This window comes from Mobula hypostoma, chromosome 1 (genome assembly GCF_963921235.1).
Source record: "Mobula hypostoma chromosome 1, sMobHyp1.1, whole genome shotgun sequence".
NCBI classification, from domain to species: Eukaryota; Metazoa; Chordata; class Chondrichthyes; order Myliobatiformes; family Myliobatidae; genus Mobula; species Mobula hypostoma.
In genome coordinates this window covers 51,437,675-51,461,384 of record NC_086097.1, presented here as the reverse complement: position 1 = coordinate 51,461,384, position 23,710 = coordinate 51,437,675, and the positions used below count along the sequence as shown (strand labels likewise).

General features: G+C 41.6%; 1 protein-coding gene across 1 annotated transcript in view; it reads left to right on the top strand.

The window, feature by feature from the left end:
- pygl (phosphorylase, glycogen, liver) overlaps positions 1-23,710 on the top strand; it is a 130,943-nt gene that overhangs the window by 51,551 nt on the left and 55,682 nt on the right. The window contains exons 8-11 of the mRNA XM_063048653.1: positions 1,314-1,457; positions 14,647-14,739; positions 15,207-15,353; positions 22,752-22,915. Coding sequence (XP_062904723.1) covers positions 1,314-1,457; positions 14,647-14,739; positions 15,207-15,353; positions 22,752-22,915 — 548 coding nt within the window. The remainder of the gene's footprint in view (positions 1-1,313; positions 1,458-14,646; positions 14,740-15,206; positions 15,354-22,751; positions 22,916-23,710) is intronic.

The window sequence follows — 23,710 nt, the reverse complement described above, 5'->3', positions numbered from 1 at the left end:
CCACCCCACAGCAATTCTAGTTTAAACTCTCCCCAAAAGCCTTAGCAAACCTCCCCACCAGGATATTGGTCCCCCTGGGGTTCAAGTGCAACCGGTCCTTTTTGTACAGGTCAGAAAGAAGACTCTGATGAAGGTTCACTTATTGCTGCTAACGTGCTGAGTTGATCTGGGCTTTATTTTCCCTTTGTTGACTTTATTCTTGGATTTTAAATGGTTGTTGATGATGAAAAAAATTCAGAAATACCAATTCATTCATTCTGATTATGTTAAGCATCAACTGGAGAAGAAAAGATTACTGATCACATTTAACAACTTGATATGTTCTTTTGTAGTATTTATCTTCTTTCTCTTTTTGATTGTGTAATTTAATTGCACCTCTTCATTTTGCTTTATCATATAGATATAAACAAAATGAAGAGTTGTAATTAAGCTAAACAGTCAGTAGGCAAATGCAATGTTAGCATTCATTTTGAGTGGGATTAGAATGTAAAAGCAAGGATTTAATTCTGAGGTTCTATAAGGCATTGGCCAGACCACATTTGGAGTATTGTGAGCACTTTGGGCCCCATGTCTAAGAAAGTATGTACCGGTGTTGGAGAGGGTCCAGATGACTTCCTGAAAATTATCCCAGAGATAAAAGGTTTAATATCTGAGGAGAATGTGATGGCTCTGGGCTTGTACTTGTTGGAGTTTAAAAGAATGAGAGAGGATTTTGTTGAAAGCTACTGAATATTGAAAGGCCTGGATAGAATGGGCATGAATCCCTATAGTGGGGATTCTCGGACCAGATGACACAATCTCAGAATGGATGGACATTCCTTTTGAACAGAGATAAGGAGGAGTTTCTTTAGCCAGAGGCTGGTGAGCCTTTGGAATTTTTTGCCACAGACAGCTGAGGAGGACAAGGCATTGGATATACTTAAAGTGAAGTTTGATAGGTTCTTGATTCATTATGGTATTAAAGTTTATAGGAAGAAGGCAGGAGAATGGGGTTGAGAGGGTTAATCAATCAGGCATGTTGGAATGGAAGAGAACATTTGATGGGCCAAATGGCCTAATTCTGCTCCTATGTTTTATAGTCTTATGATTATTTGTAATGTTGGAAATATTTGGGAACAAACCCATGATGTATACAACTTACAGAGTTGTCAAAATATTAAATAATTGTTCATTTTTAAGGACAGTGAAGAATATAGTTTAATAACTTTAAAGGAGGTTGAGGTTTAGTTCAATGACAGAAATCTGAAAAAGGATTAAATACATTTTTTTACATTTTATGCAAATGAATATATTTCTCTTGTTTCTGTTCTCAGTTTTTTGAGGGCAAAGAGTTGAGATTGAAGCAGGAGTATTTTGTCGTGGCTGCCTCCCTCCAAGATATTATTCGTCGTTTCAAGTCTTCTAAGTTTGGTTGTAAGGATAATGTTAGGATTTGTTATGATTCCTTTGCTGATAAGGTGAGTTCTGGTAACTCAAAACATAGCTGGTTTATTGTTTGAAAGGAAAACAGTTGATGGAATAAATTACAGAATAATACAAGTCAGAAATAGGCCCTTCATCCCACCATGTCCTTGCCTGCCATCTAGTACCAAAGGTAAACTGTATTATCCTTTTCTGATTGAGTCAATGCAATGCAAAATTCAAATTGCTATTGCTAGTTCATTAGCTTAGTGAGTGCATGTCCACAGCACAAAAATATATCACACATTACAAAGATATCAGATGTCAAATTGGACGAGTCACAATGCCACATTTACATTTCTACATCCTTCTAAAAGGCCTATTCAGGCATTGCTAGCACCTATTAAAGTATATAACATTTGTTATAGTTCTAATTGATATGCATTTTGTCTCAACCTCAAAAGAACTTTGTTTGTTTTCTCCATTTGGAGGAATAGACACTCTTAGGGAATTAATTGTTGGTTTTAGCCTACATCGACCAGAATAACTGGGAACCCTGTGTAAGTGTCATGATAAAAAGAGTGTCACTACTTTGGCATTGTATGATAGAGTATATTCACATGGACAGTGTCCAACAAATATGGTTCAATAGCTAAAATACAAAATTTCCACAACTACTGCTTCCACAACTACAATTTGCACACTCTGAGTTTTAGGTCTCTTCAATTTCTCCAATTGCTGATATCAAATATTTTTTGATTTGCTCACCAGCCAAATGGTAAATAATTATTTTTAGTTTTAAAGGGAAGATCTAAGTAAGCCAAACAAAAAAGCATTTTTGTGATTATATTTACTAACCCGTATTGATATTTTCACATTTAGCAACTCTCAATTCCCCAACCCTTTTGAATATTTTCAAGGTTATTACAAGATCAATGTAAACTTATGGCAATAAACCCAGGAAAACAAAAATGTGTAGACATATCAGTTGATTACTATTAGCGATACTGATCCAGTGCCTTCATATAAATATATTTCCTTCTTTGCTGAAAAAGTATCAAAAATTGGAATCATAGCATCAACAACTGATGTAATGCCTGTTAGTGTTAATATTGGAAGTCATTTTACAGGAGATATCAAAGACACATTTGATGCCAAGTCACAGCAGTTTGGGATGGAAAACCAATGAGGGAAGAGAAGTGTCAAGGATTATTGAAACAGTTTCCAGAAGTTAGAAAGTTGGTATCTCAGGCATTCACTGTTGAAGCAGACTGATTTTGGATAATTAAGAGTCATTAACCAAATTATGAATAAGTAGAAAGGTTATATAATGTATTGGCTTGTTATGCACCTCTGTGTGATGGAGGGGAAGAAGAAATAAATTCTGAAAAAAGCAAGATAGAACTTTTAACTGAGGAGTTTATTTTTGAATATCTGAACACGACAAGAAATGATAAAAAATAGAAAATGTGTTTTCTAAAATTTGGTAACTTCAAATGATCAGGTTCTCCTTGAATTAGAACATCCTTTTATCCTAGTGGGACTTACTGAAGATTTCCCGAAGTTTAAACACTTTAGCTGATTCCCCATAAATTTTAAACTGGAGTAATTATCCATTATGCCAGGTGCAGTCTGTTAATTGAAGATTACTCCCTACTAACTATGGGTGGGTGTCAAATTTCTAACAAATTACCATTTGCTAGAATGGTAAATTTTATAACCCATTCATTAAGCCAGGGGTCCCCAACCATTTTTGCACTGCGGACCGGTTTAATATTGACAGTATTCTTGCGGACCGGCTGACGGGGGTTGGGGTGGGAGGGGGGTGTTAATCACGACTGGAATATAGGTGATAAGTCAACTATAAGTTACTTATCAGTGGCTAATACACTCAATTTTGTTTCTAGAAGGGTTTATCTAACGAATTTAATATTAAACACAGAGCACATATTTTCCTCGCATGAATATAGTGAAAAGTCAATTATAAGGGGGTTCCTTATGTCCAGTCTATTCCGCAATTTAGTTTTTGTTGCATTCATGGCAGAAAACTCTGCTTCGCAGAGATATGATGTTGAAAATGGAAGCAACGTTTTCAGTGCTTTCGTGGCTATCTCAGGATATTCAGCCTTGACTTTGATCCAGAATGCCGGCACAGATGTTATGTCAAACATACTTTTCAGCCCACGTCATTTGCAAGCTCGAGGAGTTGATCTTCTTCCCTCGCTGACATGGATGATTCCCCGGGGACATTCACAAATGGGTCACGGACCCATTCCTTTGCACGTCTTGGGTCATTTACGGTTGGGAAGTAACGCTCGAATTTTGTCGACAGCGAAGATAGGCAGTCACGCACCAGCTGTGAGAAGGACAGTGCATCCTCAGTCTCTCCCAAGATCTCAGCTAATGTTGGGAACATGTCAAATATGCTCCTGTCCACTCGCCGTCCTCACAGTTCCAATTTGGCTGTGAAAGCAGACACTTTATCTGCCAACTTGAAGACAGTTGTCATTCTCCCCTGAAGTGACAAATTAAGTTCATTGAGCAGGTTGAGGATGTCACACAGATAAGCGAGTTTTGCTATCCACTCCTTGTCACTGAAGTGTGCTGCCAGTGGTGACATTTTTCTTGAAAGAAATCTCTGTAGCTGCTCTCTTATCTCAAAAACCCTGGCCAGGGCTCTCCCCCTTGATAGCCACCTGACTTCAGTGTGTAAGAGAAGGCGTTTGTGGTCTGCACCCATTTCCTCACAAAGCTGCTCAAACAGACATGAGTTCAGGGCTTTTGCTTTGATGTGATTGATAACTTCAACAGCATCACTCAATACGCTGTTAAGGTCAGGTGACATTTTTCAGCTAGCCGGCATTCCCTGTGTGTGACACAGTGTGTAGACTGGCATTCAGGAGCAACCTCTTTGACTCGGGTGGTGAAAGCAGATTCGTTAAGCCGTTCCAACAACTGTGCTTCGATGTCCTCCGCTATGTCGTCAATTCTCCTTGAAACTGTGGTAGCTGAAAGAGAAACCTGTGCCATCTTGTTAACTGCAGCTTCTCCCAACAGTTCACGGCACATGTCCTTGGCAGCAGGCAGAATCAATTCTTCACCAACAGTGAAAGACTTCTTAGCCTTAGCAATACGGCTAGCCGCTAAGTACAATGCTGTCAGAGCGGCAGCATTTGTGGAGGTGGTGGCTCCCAGCACTTGCTTCTGTTCCGCTTGCTCACGTTTTTTCCACTCAAACAACTCAAAGAGTTTGTCTTTAAGTGCAGGGTGCTTGGCCTCAAGGTTCTGAAGTAGTTTTGAAGGCTTCATTGCCTCATTAGACAGCTTGTCTCCACATATCACATACAGGGGGCTTGGAGCGTGCGAGTCACCGGTCGCAATAAAGCCATATTTTATGTACGACTCATCGTACTTTCTGTTGAAGGAAGCTTTCTCTTTTTTTGCAGTCTCGGCCTCAGCTGTCTCGGCGTTATCATCATCGTTAGGCCTTTTATGTCCCCTACCATTTCTTCCAAAGAAACTCTCAAACGACGTTTGTTTTTTACTCATCGAGTAGTTGCAGGTTAATGACCAACTGATGACCTCGCGTGCGTTCAAGTTCAACAGTGGGCGTGACAGGGAATGAGGAAAGGTGCAGCTGACTCATATCGCCAAATCATATCGTTTCCTCGCGGCCCTGTAGCACATGCTTTGCAGCCCGATACCGGTCCGCAGCCCAGTGGTTGGGAACCGCTGCATTAAGCAACTTATATGCAAGTGCAAACAGTCTTCCCATGATGCAGTTGTCCTTTGGCATTCCAGATTCCTGACCCTGTCCATACTCTGAAGCAGACTTAAATACAGTAGGTGCCAGGCCGAAAGGTTTTCAGAATCAGGTTTATTATCCCTGAAATATGTCATGAAATTTGTTTGTTTTGTGGCACCAGTACAATACAAGACATAAATTACTAGCAGTTGCAATGTAAATAAGTAATTAAGTAGTGCAAAAGAAAGGAACAGTGAAGTAGTATTCATGGGTTCATGGACCATTCAGTAATCTGATAGCAGAAGGAAAGAAGCTGTTCCTAAAATGTTGAATGTGGGTCTTCAGCCTCCTGTACCTCCTCCTTGATGGTTGTAATGAGAAGAGTGCATGTCCTGGATGATAAGGGTCCTTAATGATGGATGTCACCTTCTTGAGACACCATCTTTTGAAGGTGTCCTTGATGGAGCTTGCTGAGTCTACAACCCTCTGCAGCCTGCAATGCGATCCCGTGCATTGGAGCCTCCACACCAGGCAGTGATGCAACCAATCAGAATGCTCTCTATCATACATCAATAGAAATTTGCAGAAGTATTTGATGAAATACTAAATTTTCTCAAACTCCCAATGAAGTATAGTTGCTGGCATGCCTTCTTTGTGATTGCATCAATGTGTTGGGCCCAGGACAGATAGTCTGAGATGTTTATGTTCTGAACTTGAAGCTACTCACTCTTTCCACCACTGACCCCTTAATGAGAACTGGTGTACTTTCTTCCCTTTCCTGAAATCCATTATCAGTTCCTCAATTTTGCTGACATTGAGTACAAGGTTGTGCTGCAACACCAGACAACCAGCCAATCTACCTTGCTCTTTCCTGTATGTCTTCCTGTTGCCTTCTGAGATTCTGCCAACAACAGTGTTCTCATTGGCATATTAATGGATTGTATTTGAGCTGTGCCTTGCCACAAAGTCATGAATGTAGAGAGAGTAGAGCAGCTGGCTAACCATGAATCCATAATACAGGCAGAGGCTAAAGAGCAAGGCTCTAAAGTTAAGGACAACAAAGAGGTGGTCACTGGAGTTAGAGGAGTGGCTACGGGATTACTTTGAGTCAGTGGACTAGGCTGTATTCAGGGACTTATCAGAGGATCTGAATGAATAGACAACAGTTGTCACGGACTTTATAAGAACAGTCATACAAGAGTGTGAACACACAAAATCATTCAGTCTTTCCCATTCAGAAGCCCTGGATGGACCATGAGATCTACAATCTGCTGAGGGCCATGTCAGTGGCATTCAGGTACCAAAGGTCCAGGTAAGTTCTCCGGAAAGCCATCTCATGTGTGAAGTGGCAATTCCTGACAAATTTGAGTCACGGGGATACTCAACAGGATTTGAATGCTATTACCTCTTACAAAGTGAAATCAAACAATATAAGTAACAACAAAGCTTTGCTCATGGATGAGCTCAATGCCTTGTATGCTCGCTTTAATTATCAAGACAGAGGAACCTTCACGAACTCCCACAGCCCCCAATAAACCTGTGATTTCAGTCTCTGAGACCAATATGAGGGCATCCTTCAGGAAGGTGAACCCATGGAAAGCATCAAGCCCAGATGGGATACCTGGGCAATTACTAAAGACCTGTACTAATCAATAGGCTGGTGTGTTTTCCAATAGCCTTAGTCTCTCACTTCAGCAGTCTGAGGTACCCACCTGCTTAAGCACGCTTCAGTCATACCATTGCCGAAGAGTAACCTAGTAACCTGCCTCAGTGACTATCATACAGGGTTGGTGATGAAACATATCAACTCCTGCCCAAGAAGTGACTTGGATCCACTCTAATTTGCCTACTGGCACAACAGGTCTGCAAAAGATTCCATTTCATTGGCTCTTCACTCAACACTGGAACATCTGGACAGCAAAGATGCATATATCAGGATGCTCTTTATCAACTACAGCTCAGGATTCAATACTATCATCCCCTCAGAACTAATCAATAAGCTTCAAAACCTTGGCCTCAATACCTCCCTGTGCAATTGGATCCTCGATTTCCTCCCTTGCAGACCCCAGTCAGTTGGATTGGCAACAACATCTCCTCCACAATTTTCATCAGCACAGGTGCACCACAAGGCCGTGTGCTTAGTCGCCCACTCTACTCACTTTATACTTATGACTGAGGCTAAGCACAGCTCCAGTGCCATATTTAAGTCACTGCTGTTGGCTGAATCAAAGATGGTGACAAATCAGCATTTAGGAGGAAGATTGAAAATCTGGCTGGGTAGTGCCATAACAACCTCTCTCAATATCAGCAAGACCAAGGAGTTGATTATTGAGTTCAGGAGAAAGAAACCGGAGATCCTCATTGAAGGATCAGAGGTGGAGAGGGTCAGCGATTTTAAGTGTCTCAGTGTTATCATTTCAGAGGATCTGTCCTGGGCCTAGCATATAAGTAAAATTACAAAGAGAGCACAGCGCCTCTACTTGCTTAGGAGTTTATGAAGATTCAGCATGCATCTAAAACTTTGACAAACATTTACGGAAACACCAATGCCTTTGAACGGAAAATACTACAAAAAGTAGCTTATGCACCCCAGTCCTTCACAGGTAAAGCACTCCTCACCACTAAGCGCAGCTATATGGAGCACTGTTACAGGAAAGCAGCATCTATCATCAAGGACCCCCAGGTCATGCTGCCCTCTTGCATCAGGAAGAAATTGCAGGAGCTTTAGGACCCACTCCACCAGGTTCAGAAACTGTTTCAACCCCTCAACCATCAGGCTGTTAAACTAGAGGGGATAACTTCACTTGCCTCATCACTGAATTGTTCCCACAACCCATGGACTCACTTTCAGGGATTCTTCTTCTCATGTTTGAGATATTTATATCTTGTTTGTTTGTTTATTTATTTATTATTTTCTCTTTTGTATTTGCACGGTTTGTATTTCTTTTCACATTGGCTGTGTGTCCGTACTGAGGGGTGTGATTTCTATTGTGATTTCTTAGATTTACAATGTATGTCCAGAAGAAAACAAATCTCAGGGTTGTATATGGTGATATACGCAGTTTGATAATAAATTTACTTTGAACTAAAGTTCACCTATGTTGATTGTCAGCAAGAAGATGTTATTACTGATCTACACTTTACATAAAAAAAACCTGTCACAAACTTCAGTACACACTAGCCAGGGTCTACAATGTGGTTATTGTCTGCACAATATTGTGCAACAGTAAGGGTTGGTCTTGCAAGAGAAACCATTTAAAGAGTCTAGCTTCTTCCTCGATGATTCAAGGTCAATGTGAAAGAAGAAAATGAAGATACTGATATACCTTCAGCTATTCACCTGCTGCCATCGTCCCCTTGCTACAATAAGGTTCTTTTAACTCTTGGTGCTTTCATTTTACCAGAAAATGCAGTAACTTTTGGCTCTCAGTATCATAATCTACCTCTGTGTGACCTTGTACCTTATTGTCTGCCTGCACTACATTTTTTCTGTAACTGTAGCACTTTATTCTGCATTCTGTTATTGATTTCCCTTATACTACAATAATACATTGTTGTAATGAAATAATCTGTATGGATGGCATACAAAACAGCTTCTTCACTGTACCTCAGTATATGTGACAATAATAAACCAATTTATCAAGAAGATAGGGTGAATGGGTATAGGGTTTTAATATTGGGTGTTGTTGTAAGTAGCCTTTAAATATGGGAATGATCTCTGCATACTGGATGAAATTTGACAGTTGACGTGAACAGAGTGATCCTCTCACTTTATCCGTAGGGCAGGGGTCGGCAACCTTTTTGCCTCTGTGGGCCGGATCGTGTATTAATGAGTGGATGGTGGGCCAGATAAATGCCATAAAAAACTTGAAATATGGGAATTATCCACTTAAATACATCTAGTTATGTTTTGCCTCAAATTAATGACTAACACATGCTAGAAAATCATTTGTGCTTAACCAAGGATGCCAATTAGTAATCAAAGAACTCAGTTTAGTTGCAATTTATTTCAATCAAGGCATCTTGAATCTATTAAAAGGACACAAAGAATTTTTAAACATAAAATGTATGAACATGATGCATTGAATGGTGGTAAATTAAGTATAATAAAGAAAATTTTAATGCAAACAGTCGATAAATCAATGTGAAACTTGATGCTGTTTGTTGCTTGAAAGCTTCTCAATATTAGGTGTCAGACCTGTTGATGCCAAGAGCAAGGCATTATTCAGTTGGGTATCAGTCAATCTTGTTCTCAAATGCTTCTTGGTGTGCTTCATTTTTGAAAATAATTGCTCACACAGATAAGTGCTGCCAAACAATGATGTCATCTTTTTTGCATAGTCCACAAAGTTAGGATATTTCCCACTTGGATGAATATATTTTCTATAGAAGTCAAGCACTGACACATCTTCAGAATGAAATTTCGATCTCAATACATCGTCACACTGCATCTCAATAAATTCCATTTGAAAAATATCTGATGCAGTGTCCACTTCCACATCAAATGGAGTAGCAAACAGCTTAAACTCATTTGCATGCAAGCGAAAATCAGCAAAATGAGATGAAAACTCTTTTCTCAATTCTTGGACCATATTCACAAAAATGCCTGTATCTTGTGCTTTACTTTTTTGAAAGGTGGGAAAATGTGCACAATTTCCTTTTTGAAGCTGGTACTCCCACAATTGCAGCTTTCTTTCCACTATGGCAGGTCTCGTAATGTCACCTGATATTCGCCACCTTCACAGCAACATTTTCTAGGCAATTGAGACAAATTGGTTTCCCAGTTTGTTCGATGAAGAAGTAATCTAGTGTCCAAGTGTCTTGGAAATTTCGGCACTCAGTGTCTACCTTCCTGCATTTTGCATTCATTGCCATTGGAATTTTTTCCTTTGATTTTATTTTGAAATGCGAGTTATTCAACAAGTTTCGTAGCACATGCAAGTATCTGGATATTTAGTGTGGATTTCTCGTTAAATACAGTGACGCTGTTTCTGTTTACAAATTTGAACAATCCCATCTGAAAACTTGCGCGTGCATGGACAGCATCTAATACATATTAATAAGGTAGTCTGCCTTCCCGTCATTTGTATATAACAGTGTTTGGTTTGGAACAAAACGGAACCTGGGGCAGTGTAACAAGATGCCATGCATGTCCATCAGTGTGGTCGCGTGAAACACTCAGAATAAGGAAACATCGCTCGTGGGTCAGATAGGCATAGTATCCCAATATTTGCTCGCGGGCCAGTCAAAATACCTTCGCGGGCCAGATCTGGCCCGCAGGCCGTAGGTTGCCTACCCCTGCTCTGGAGCACTGTTAGTGGAGTGTAAGGAATGGACTAGAGAAAGGCCCTGTGCTGATTTCTGCAAATAGGTCTACTTTCTAGGTCTAATACTTTCTTATTGAATATTTTAAGTGAAAATTGTTGACTGGAATTCAGAAAACCTCTTGTTTTATTCAGAAAGACTTCACAATGTTACAAATCTTTGGAAAATGTTTAATGAATTCATTAGAGCATGAGTGGCCAACCTTTTACATTCCATGCGTCAGTTTTTTCACGCATGAGTTCAGATGCGCCATACAACTCCTGTACCCCCATTCAATTCTTGTAAAAATATATTAACTATAGAACTCATGCGTGAAAAATATCGCATCTGAACTCGTGCGTGAAAAAATTGACACATGGTATGTAAAAGGTTGGCCACCCCTGCATTAGAGTCATAGAGTAATACAATATTGAAATGGGTTCTTCAGCCCAACTCGACCATGTCCCACCAGGTTAGTCCCATATGCTCACATTTGGCCATATCCCTCTAAGTCACTCATATCCATGTACTTATCCAAATGTCTTTTGGATGTTATCATACCTGCCTCAACCATCTTCTCTGGCAGCTCATTCCATATATGAACCAACCTCTGTGTGAACAATTTGCCCCTCCGGTCTCTTAAAACTTTCACCCATGCCCTGAAGCCTATGCCCTCTAGTTTTTAGATACCCTTCCCAAGATAAAGAAAATGTATGTTGACCCTATCTATGCCCCTTGCGATTGTTTGAACAATTCCTTAATGTTAGGAATCTGCAGGCATTTATGCTGTGACCAACAATTGTTGGGTTGCACAGTATAGTTTATTAGGTACCTCTTATACCTTATAAAGTGCTCACTGAGTGTAGGTTCATGGTCTTCTGCTGCTATAGCCTATCCACTTCAAGGTTTAACATGTCATGCATTCAGAGATGCTCTTCTGCACACCACCATTGTAACAAGTTCACGTCTCGTTCAAGTTTATTGTCGTTCAACCATATAACAATAAACGAGAAACAGTTCCTCCGGGCCAGACCAAGGTACACAACACAGTACAAATACTGTAACTCACACATACAATGCATAAATATTACTGCAAATAAATAAACAAATAATAAGGTCATATATGATACAAGTTATAAAGTAAACAGTGTAGCGGTACTAACATTTTATATGTGATCAGACCTGGATGGTTGCAGGGAGTTCAGTAGTCTTACAGCTTGGGTGAAGAAGCTGTTTTCTATCCTAACTGTTTATGTCCTGGAAACATAGAAACAGGAAACATACAGCACAATACAGGCCCTTTGGCCCACAAAAAGAACTACCCAGGCTTTACCCATAGCCCTCTATTTTTCTAAGCTCCATGTAGCCATCCAGGAGTCTCTTAAAAGACCCTATCAGTTCCACCTCCACCACCGCCGCCAGCAGCCCATTCCATGCACTCACCACTCTCTGTGTAAAAAACTTACCCCCGACATCTCCTCTGTACCTGCTTCCAAGCACCTTAAAACTATGCCCTCTTGTGCTAGCCATTTCAGCCCTGGGGAAAAGCCTCTGACTATCCACACGATCAACGCTTCTCATTATCTTGTACACCTCTATCAAGTCACCTCTCATCCTCCATTGCCCTAAGGAGAAAAGGCCGAGTTCACTCAACCTATTCTCATAAGGCATGCTCCCCAATCCAGGCAACGTCCTTGTAAATCTCCTCTGCACCCTTTCTATGGTTTCCACATCCTTCCTGTAGTGAGGCGACCAGAACTGAGCACAGTACTCCAAGTGGGGTCTGACCAGGGTCCTATATAGCTGCAACATTATCTCTCGGCTCTTAAACTCAATCCCACGATTGATGAAGGCCAGTGCACCGTACGCCTTCTTAACCACAGAGTCAACCTGTGTAGTAGCTTTGAGTGTCCTATGGACTCGGACCCCAAGATCCCTCTGATCCTCCACACTGTCAAGAGTCTTACCATTAATACCGCCATCATATTTGACCTACCATATTTGTCCTAATGCTATGGTACCTTCTGCTTGATGGTAGGGAGTCAAAGAAATTGTTGGACAGATGGGAGAGATTACTAGCAAAGAGCCCTGCGTACGCTCCTGATAAGTATCTCTAATTGCTGGAAGAGAGACCCAATTGATGATCTTCTCAGCAGCTCTTGCAATCCTTTGTGGGGATTTACAGTCAAATGCTTTGCAATTCCCATACCAGATGGTGATGCAGCTGGTCACAGCACTTCGAGGTAAAAATTGGTTGGGGGGGCAGGAGTGTTGGGGGGAGGAGCCTCAATCACCTCTGGAAATGGAGATGCTGCTATGCTTTTTTGACCAAAAAGGTGGCATTGATGGACGAGGTAAGATCATCCATTATGTGCACTCCCAGAAACTTGGTACACCTAACTCTTTCCATGGTGGAGCCGTCCATGTATGTGTAGTGACGAGTGTTCAGCCTGCACTTTCCTAAAGTCCACAATCATTTCTTTGGTCCTGTCCACATTGAGACTCAAGTTGTTGTGCTTGCACCATTCTATCAGCTGTTCTACCTCCTTGTTGATGAGACTTACCACTTGATGATTTGGTTTGAACTGGATCTGGCAATGCAGTCATGTGTCAGCAGTGTGAATTGCAGTGGATGCTGGTGCTCAGCATAATAGAGCTAGAGATGTTTCTGCCAAAACAGACTGACTGGCCTTTCTGTCAAGAAGTTCAGGATCCAGTTACAGAGAGAGGTGTTGAGATCTAATGAGGACAGTTTACCCACCAGCTGCTGAGGTATGATCATATTACAAACATTTGTAAAAACTGAGTTGAAGTCAATAAACAGCATTGTGGCAAATGAGGCAGCATTCTTCAGGTGAGACAACATGTGGCTGAGTTACTGTTGCCTTCCTGTCAGCTTGAACCAGTCTGGCTAATCTTCTCTGACATTTCTCATTAACAAGATATTTTCACCCATAGACTTGATGTTCACTGGATGTTTTTGTTTTTTTTTGCACCATTCTCTGTAAATTAGAGACTGCTGTGTGTGAAAATCCCAGAAGATCAGCAGTTTCTGAGATCCTCAAACCATCCCATCTGGCACCAACAGTCATTCCACGGTCAAAATCACTTAGATCGCATTTATCCCCATTCTGCTGTTTGATCTGAACAACAACTGAATCTGCTTTTATGCATTGAGTTACAGTCACATGATTGGCTGATTAGATAATTATATTAACAAGCAGGTGTATTCTAATAAAGTGGCCATTGAGTAAATATGGTGTTCTTAAACATTTGATCTGCTGCAACAATTCATTATTTTGCTATTTTGTGACATTGCCATTTATTTACAGGTAGCTTGTACTGTTGCTTAGCACTTGAGAGGAAAAGTAATCATATCAAATATAGTGGAGCAATTTAGAAATATGGATAACTGCTGGTTATCTTACAACATCAGTGGGGAGGGAAACAGGTTAATCTTTTAAAACTGGAGCTTTTATTTACTGAACCCTTTTAAGCCAGTCAGAATCAAGGAAAAGAATGTTGTGATTGGACAGAGGGAAGAAGTTGATAAAATAACAAACAATATTGTGTATCAAAGGAAGTGAGGGAGATTACACGAACAAAAAATACTGGCAAAATTTGTAGAATGTTTTTCATGTCAGATTTTCAGCACTGCAGTTTTTGTTTATGCTGCAGAAGAATTGTGACAGATTAAAACAAAGTAACAGAGTGGGAGCAAAACCTGGAAAATCTAGGTAATGTAATGAAGCACAGTAAAAGAAGATCAAGATGAAAACATAGTTGCAGATGTAGCCTAATAACTATGTTATTATTCGAGATCCTCATCCTGTGTACTCTATATAGCCAGCCCTTACTCATTCCTAGTTTCTCTGTTACAGTAATTTTTATAGCTTGTACTGTACTGCTGCCACAAAACAACAAATTTCATGCCGTATGTCAATAATAATAAACACGATTTTGATTCCGTCCCCTATTCCCTACCTGCTCTGTTGAAGAGAGCAAAGTGAGCGGAATGACAAACCACAATGTTGCCAGGAAACTACACAGTGCTTTGTTGGACAGAGGTACTATTCCCGAACAATAGTGAATCTTTTCTAATAAATTTGAGCATTGCACAAAGACTAAAATTTTATCCTTGATGGATATGAATATGATAAGGTTATATTTATGATTCCTCTTTATATTATTTGTAGGTGGCAATTCAGCTGAATGACACCCATCCTGCCTTGGCAATTCCTGAGTTAATGAGGATTTTAGTGGACCTTGAGAAGCTTGATTGGGATCAGGTTAGACCATGTAAACAAAGTAAGTTGTATTAGAGCCTAGTAGCTTCAAAATATGAGACCAGTGGCTACAAAAGGACTCTAAACACCAATTTGCTTTCAACATGAAATTTTCCATAGTTAACCAAATTCCTCAATGGTTTATTTGGTGGTGACAATATTAATCTTATCTCATCCAAGTTAGTATAATTGGATTCAAGCTAAAAATATAAGAATCTCAGTAGTCTTAATTTTCAGTTGATCTAATTCCTTATGGCATTAATACCCATGATTTGATCAATTTTAGCAACCTAAATTGAAAATGGCAAAGTGATCATCAGTTCAAATTGCCAAGAAAAAATACAGAGTTACAAGAACTCAGATTTTGGTGAAAGCACTTTGAATGCTGAAACTTGTTAAACATTAAGTACAGAGCCATGAATTAAAATGTGAAATCAATAGAGCAGTAAAATACTTATGTTATTTTTCAGGCTTGGACTATCACCAAGAATACGTTTGCGTATACTAATCACACAGTTTTGCCTGAGGCCCTTGAACGTTGGCCTGTGCATTTATTTGAGAAACTCTTACCCAGGCACCTGGAGATTATATATGAAATTAACAGAAGGCATCTGGATGTAAGTGTGCGATTCTACAAGCTTAAATAAATATATTAATTCTGTTTTTCAATCCTTTGTTGAGGGAAAATGGGGAATAATGCAGATGTAGGCAGTGTAATAAATAGCATAGTATTACTACTAATGCTGGAGACTGTTCCCTTGTATATTGGCAATGATACTTTATACTTTATTGTTGCCAAACAATTGATACTAGAACATACAATCATCATAGCGATATTTGATTGTGCGCTTCCCGCTCCCTGGATTACAAATCGATAGTAAATATTAAAAATTGAAATTATAAATCATAAATAGGAAATAGAAAAATGGAAAGTAAGGTGGTGCAGAGAAAAACTGAGAGGCAGGTCCAGATAGTTGGTCCATAATATTTCCATTATTATGGAAATAATGACAGTATGTTTCTTTCACAGACCTCATTACTTCCAATGTTTCTGTTCTATATAGATTCTATATTTTCTTTTATTTTAACAGGAAAGATATGTTTATTTATATATGTTTAATGTGTGTTCCTTGTTGAAAGCAGTGGTGAATTATCATAATCTTCAGTTCTTTAATGACTTCTTGGTTGCCAGCGTTTTAGCTCAAGGCCTCTGAAGAAACAGGCATAAAAATGCTACAAGTACTCAGCATTATCAATCGGCAGGCAAAATGAGTGTTTGGCTTGATATCTCAGTGAAAATGGTATGACTTGAAGCATTAACTCTGATACTGTCTCCAGAAGTGGATTTGGATTTGCTGAGCATCTAATCTGTTTGGATTTCCAATTTTTGAATATTTGCAATTTGCATCTTTTTGCTTTTGAGGTAACAGCAATATAAGGATGTTTAATTTGAAGATAGATTTTGTGGTCCTCATCCATCTCCATGATGGAATTATAGGGTTGAGAAGTGTTCGCAATTAACATTGCAAGGAAGAGCTACTCACTATTTAAAGCAGTCATTGGCTACTTACACATTGGTTGTTAATGGTTTCAGCTGATTGGTTTTCGGTATGGTTCTACAAGTATATTGTACTTCCTATAGTATTTTTTAAGGTGAGGCATCCAGATGAAGCAAGATCTCAACTGTGTGGTTTCCATGCTTGCTCTCTGTTTCCCAGTATGCAATAAGACGAGGCGAAAAAGCAGAGCGTACACTAGAACTGCTAAGTGAGGAAGAAAGAAGAAAGGGTGAAGGTGTTTCAGTAACACACACAAAATGCTGGAGGAACTCAGCAGGTCAGGCGATATCTGTGGAAATGAATAAACAGTCGACTTTTCGGGCCAAGACCCTCCTTCAGGACTGAGAAGGAATGGAGGAGATGCCTGAATTAAATGGTTGGGGGAGGGGTAAAAGACCAGCTTGAAGGTGATAGATGAAGCCAGGAGGGTGGGAAAGCTCAAGGGCTGAAGAAGAAACGATCTGATAGGAGAATAGAGTGGCTAGCAATAGAAAGGTAAAGAGGAGGAGACCCAGGGGGACGTAATAGGCAGCTGAGAAGAAGTAAAAGATTTGAGTGGGGATAATGTGTTGCTCCTCCACCCTGAGGGTGGCCTCATCTTGGCACAAGAGGAGGCCATGGATTGATACATTGAAACAGGAATGGGAATCAGAATTGAAATGTTTGGCCACTAGGAAGTCATGCTTGTGGCAGATAGTGCGGAGTTGCTCGATGAAGTGGTCCCCAAATTTATGATAGCCTCACCAATGTAGAGGAGGCCGCACCGGAAGCACCAGACACAATAGATGACAATGGCAAATTTGCAGGTGAAGTTTTGCCTCACCTGGAAAGAATGTTTGGAGCTCAGAATGGAGGTGAGGGAGTAGGTGGATGGGCAGGTGTAGCTCTTAGGCTGCTTGCAGAGTTAAGTGCGGGGAAGGACAAATGGACAAGGGAATCATGGAGGAGGCAATCTCTGTGGAAAAGGGAGTTGGGGGAGAAGTAAAAATATGTTTAGTGGTAGGGTCCCTTTGGACATGGCAGAAATAGCAGAGGATAATGTGTAGGATGCGGAGGCTGGTGGGGTGGAAGGTAGAGACAAGAGGAACTCATCACTATTACGATGGCGGGAAGATGGGCGAGTGCCGATGTATGAGAATTGGAGGAAATGCGGGTAAGGGAAGCACCTATAATAGAAGGAGGGAAGCCCTATTCTTTAAAGAAGGAGGACATCGCTATGGTTCCACCTCCTTCTACTACCCATTGTGCTTTCCCCTATTCCCTCTTCACCTTTCCTGCCTATCACCTCCCTGCTTCCCCTCCCCTACCCCTTTATCTTTCCCCTTACTGGTTTTTCACCTGGAACCTACCAGCCTTCTCCTTCCCACCCTCCCCCCACCTTCTTTATAGGGTCTCTGCCCCTTCCCCCTACAATCCTGACGAAGGGTTCCGGCCCGAAACGTCGACTGATCGTTTCCACAGATGCTGCCCAACCTGCTGAGTTCCTCCAGCGTGTTGTGAGTGTCGCTAATGTACTGAAATAGAAAGTTGCATCCTAAGAACGGATGCGGCAGTGGCAGAGACAAAGAAACTGTGAAGAGGGAATAGCATTCTTACAGGAGAAAGGGTGGGAAGAGATCTAGTTGAGATACCTATGGGAATGAGGTTTATAAAAGATGTTGGGTGACAGTTTGTCTCCAGAGATGGAGACAGAGGGATCAAGAAAGGGAAAGGAGGTGTCCGAGATGGCCCAAGTGAACTTAAGAGCAGGGTGGAAGTTAGAGGCAAAGTTGATGAAATTGACGAGCTCAGCACGAATGCATGAAGCAGCGCTAATGCAGTTCTCAATGTAGTGGAATAAGAGTTGGGGAGTATAACCATAGAAGGCTTTGAACGTAGACTGTCCTACATAGCCGACAAAGAGGCAAGCATACCTTGGGCCCATGCGAGTGCCCATGGCTACCCCGTGGGTTTGGAGAAAGTGGGAGGAGCCAAAGGAAACATTGTTCAGGGTGAAGACTAGTTTTGCCAGATGGAGGAGGGTGGTGGTGGAGGGGGATTGGTTGGTTCTTCTGTCAAGAAAGAAGTGGAGGGATTTGAGGCCTTCCTGATAGGGGATAGATGTGTATTGGGACTAAACATGCATGGTGAAGATGAAGTGGTTAGGGCCAGGGAATTGAAAGATACTGAGAAGATCGGGGGCATGAGAAGTGTCGCAGATGTAGGTGGGAAAGGAATGAACCAAGGGAGGTAGAATTGAATCAAAATATGAGGACATGATTTCAGTAGGGCATGAGCAGGCAGAGACAGTAGGCTGACCCAGACAGTCCAGTTTGTGGATCTTGGGTTCTCTATACTTGTTATCGTTACCTTTTATTCTGACAGGCACATACAAGCTTTGTACTCTCAAAAGTTCATTCTTTTGATTTGAATTGACTTTATTTCTTACATCCTTCACATATATGAGAAGTCTTTACATTATGACTCTGTCTAAATGTGCAATATGCAATCATAGTAATTTATAATGATTTATAATAAATAGAACAGTCAATATAACATAGAAATACACTCAAATCAGCATTAGTTAATCAGTCTGATGGCCTGATGGAAGAAGCTGTCCCGGAACCTGTTAGTCCTGGCTTTTATGCTGCAGTACCATTTCATGGATGGTAGTGGCTAGAATAGATTGTGGTTGGGATGACTTGGGTCCCCAGTGATCCTTCAGGCCCTTTTTTCACACTTGTCTTTGTAAATATCCTGAATCATGGGAAGTTCACAACTACAGATGCGCTGAGCTGTCCACACCACTCTCTGCAGAACCTTGCAATTAAGGGAGGTACAGTTCTCATACCAGGCAGTGATGCAGTCAGTCAGGATGCTCTCAATTGTACCCCTTTAGAAAGTTCTTAGGATTTGGGGGCCTATACCAAACTTCCTCAACTGTCTGAGGTGAAAGAGGCACTGTTGTGCCTTTTTCACCACGCAGCTGGTGTGTACAGACCACGTGAGGCCCTCACTGATGTAGATGCCGAGGAACTTGAAGCTGTTTACCCTCTCAACCCCAGATCCATTGATGTCAATAGGGGTTAGCCCATTCACAAGCAGCTCCTTTGTTTTTGCGACATTGAGGGAGAGGTTATTTTCTTGACACCCCTGTGTTAGAGAGATGACTTCTTCCCCGTCGGCCACCTCGTTATTGTTTGAGATTCGGCCAATCAATGTAGTGTTGCCATCAAATTTAATTAGCAGTTTAGAGCTGTGGGTGGCGACACAGTCATGGGTATACAGGGAGTAAAGGAGGGGACTTAGTACACAGTTCTGAGGAGTTCCTATGTTGAGTCAGAGGGTTGGAGGTGAGGGAGCCCACTCTTACCACCTGCCGGCAATCTGACAGGTAGTCCAAGATCCAGCTGCACAAAGCAGGATCAAGACCGAGGTCTCTGAGCTTCCTGTCGAGCCTGGAGGGAATTATGGTGTTGAATGCTGAACTGTGGTCCAAGAACAGCATTCTCACATAAGCAATCTTCTTCTCCAGATGTGTAAGGATGGTATGTAGAGCAGTGGCTATTGAGTCGTCTGTCAATCAGTTGTATCGGTAGGTGAATTGTTGGGAGTCCAATTTGGGTGGTAGCGTGCTACTGAAGTAGTCCTTGAGCAGCCTCTCAAAGCGTTTGCTTATTGTTGAGGTCAGTGCGACAGGACGCCAGTCATACAGACATGTTACCTTGGTCTTTTTTGGTACAGGGACGATGGTGATAATTTGAAGCAAGAGGGCACTGTACACTGGGAGGGGGTGTCTGTAAACACACCTGCCAGTTGTGCTGCACACATCCTCAATACTCACCCTGGGATGCTGTCCGGTCCCGCAGCCTTGCAACTGTCCACTTGGAAACATCTGCGTACCTCAGTCTCAGAGATGACCAGGTTGCAGGTTGTAGTGGTGGCTTTCCTCGGAGACTCAAGAGTTAGTGACATCGAACCAAGCGTAAAAGTGATTGAGCTCATCTGGGAGAGAGGCTGCGATATTGGTGGCACCACTATGTTTGGCTTTGAAGTCTGCGATGGTATGCAACCCTTGCCACAAGTCATGTGTACTACTCGTAGTGAATCTTGACTCAATCTTGTCCGTGTATTGTTGTTTTGCAGCTTTGATAGTTTTGCGCAAATTGTAGCTGCGTTTCTTGAGCTCCTGCTGCTTACTGGTAACTTAAGCTCTGTGTCACATAGTAAGTGCTGTTTGCACAGAACTATTGATACAGGGTTTCTGGTTCAGGAAGACCTTTACCGACTTCTGAGGGACAACATTGTTGTTGCACTTCCGGATGAACCATGTGATTCCATCCGTAAACTCGGAGACATCCCCATCATGGAAGACATTCCAGTCGATGTCATTGAAGCAGTCCTGCAGCATGGAGACCGATTGGTCGGACCAGCAGTGGACGGTTTTAACCATGGCCACCTCTTGTTTCAGCTTCTACCTGTACATCGGCAAAAGCAGGATCAAAGAGTGATCTGATTTTCCAAAAGCTGGACGAAGGAGAACTTTGTAAGCGTTACGGAAGGGAGAGTAGCAGTGGTCAAGTGTGACAGCCCACCACACTATCCACAACATCCCCAACCTTCGTGTCATCAGCAAATTCACTAACCCATCCCTCCCTCCACTTCCTCATCCAGGTCATTTATAAAAATCACGAAGAGAAGGGGTCCCAGAACAGCTCCCTGAGGCACACCACTGGTCACTGAACTCCATGCAGAATATGACCTGTCTACAACCACTCTTTGCCTTCTGTGGGCATGCCAATTCTGGATCCACAAAGCAAGGTCCCCTTGGATCCCACGCCTCCTTACTTTCTCAGTAAGCCTGGCATGGGGTACCTTATCAAATGCCTTGCTGAAATCCATACACACTACATCTACTGCTCTACCTTCATCAACGTGTTTAGTCACATCCTCAAAAAATTCATTCAGGTTCGTAAGGCACAACCTGCCTTTGACAAAGCTATGCTGACTATTCCTAATCAAACAAAGTGTCCCAAATAAACAAAGGGAATCCTGGCCATTTTCTTGATTAGTTTTGTTCTTTATGAGTTATCCCAAATAACCAGCTATCCCAATTAACCGATGGCTCCATTAACCAGAATCCACTGTATTTGTTTGAGAGGAGGATAGCCACAGGAGACTCCCACACTATCTGCAGTCACCTCTTGAAGGGCCACCCATCTATCTGACTGAATCTTGGTATGACAACCTCCATGAAACTCTTATCTGTAACCCTCTGCTTCTTGTATGCTTCCCAAAACTTATAACTGTTGCTCCGATGGGTCCATGCAATGCATGCAAGGAGCTGCAACTGGACACACTTCCTGCAGATGTAAGAGATCAGGGAACAGTTAGGTGTTCTTGACTGTATTATGAATGGTAAGCCCCGAAGGACAGATGAAGAATAAAGGGACATTAGAATAAACTACAAGGGTCCCAGAAGCTAATAGCACAGATAGATATACTGACAATGGAGGTATATGGAATGCTTGCCATCATTATTTAGGAAAATCATATAAGTGCAGGGAGATTTTTGATACAACTTTGAAATAACTTGGGTAAGGCTACATCTGGAGCATTATTTGCAGTTTTGGTTTCTATAGTATACAAAGTAATGTGATTGCACTGGAAAGAGGGCTGAGGGGCCAGCTGGTGGCACAACGACATCAGCGCCGAACCCGGGAGCGGAGGTTCCCAGGTTCGAAACCAGTCGGGTCCGCTCCCGAGTACGCTTTCCATCCGTGCCGGGTTGAGTGTTGAGATCGCAACTCGACCTCATAAAATAAAGGGAAAAATACTGCAAAAATGTGTGTGTGCGGAGTGGCGCGCCACACAGTCTGTCTCTCGCTCCACGCCTTGTAAAAAAGCCATGAAAAAGACATCATCATGGACACATACAAATGCGCACACACGCACATGCAGACACACCCGCGCAGACACACCCGCACCGACTCACTCGCACATACGCAGGCACACACCAAAAAAAAAGAAAAGAGGGCTGAGGAGTTTCACCATCATGTTTCCTGGAACAGAAGTTTCAAATAAGAGGAGAGGCTGGATAATCCACATTTGTTTTCCTTAGAGCAGTGGAAACAAGAGTCCTTGGTAAAGATTTACATACATAGTTAGAGAGTAAGGAACCTTTCCCATGGCAGAGGTGCTGAAGGCCAGAGGAAATAGGTTTAAGGGGAATAAGAGGTTTAAAGCGATCTACAGGAAAATATTTTCATCCAGTGGTTGAAGACTTGAATGCATTATCAAAGGAAAAGTGGGGTTACTCATAGTAAGGTATGGACCAAGTGCTGGTGAATGGGATCAGTATTGACTGGTCCTTGATGTGATAGGTCAGAGGGGCTGTTTGTATGCTGTGTGAATCTAATAACTGTATTCATTCACAAACAGTATTCTGTTTACAACAATTTAAAATGTCTTCTACAGAAAATCAAAACTCGCTATCCTAGAGATGACCAGCGTTTAACTCGAATGAGTCTGATAGAAGAGAGTTCAGAAAAGAAGATAAATATGGCACACCTCTGCATTGTGGGTTCACATGCAGTGAATGGTGTAGCCAAGATTCATTCCAAACTCATCAAAGAACAGGTGTAAGCATATTCCTGAATAATTTTTTAATACGTACCGTAACGTAGCAATGGTTGTTGAAGTAATTTTATCACTTTGTAAGTATCTAGAACATAAAAATCTAAAGTACATTACAGGCCCTTCGGCCCACAAAGTTATACCAGCCATGTAACCTACTCAAGAAACTGCCTAGAATTACCCTACCGCATAGACCTCTATTTTTCTAATCTTCATGTACCTGTCTAAGAGTCTCTTAAAAGACCCTATTTTATCCGTTGTTACGTACGCCGTAAATGGGTTGCCAAACCAGCGGAAATGGACCACTTAGTTGGAGTCTGGATTACTGGAACTAAGAAAGTTTTATCAAAGAAATAAGTAACACAGTACTCTAATCGTAAGGATATGGATGCAACAGATTAGCAATGATAAAACACACATGTACACAGAACTAGGGTAATAGGAATCAAACAACCTCTATCGCAGTCTAGGGGTAAAATGATCAGTCTCAAGTGACACAGAGTTCAGTTCAGCTTAGGACAGTTCGCAGTAATCGCTGTTGTGCCATTGGGGAGAGAGAGAGAGATAATATGCAAATTCTGATTCACACAGACCTTTGTTCTTCGCAGTTAGCTTTCGGGCGAACCCTTTTTTGTCTTCTATGGTCACCAACTGTGACCCTCCGTTCCGGATATGACCGTTCTTCCACGGTGAACCCGGCACCCAGGAAAGGGCGGACATACACACCAGGTTCCTGCTGATCGTACCTTTTCACCCTGTGCGTCTATGATCAGTCCCATGACCAGACCTCCAACTCACAC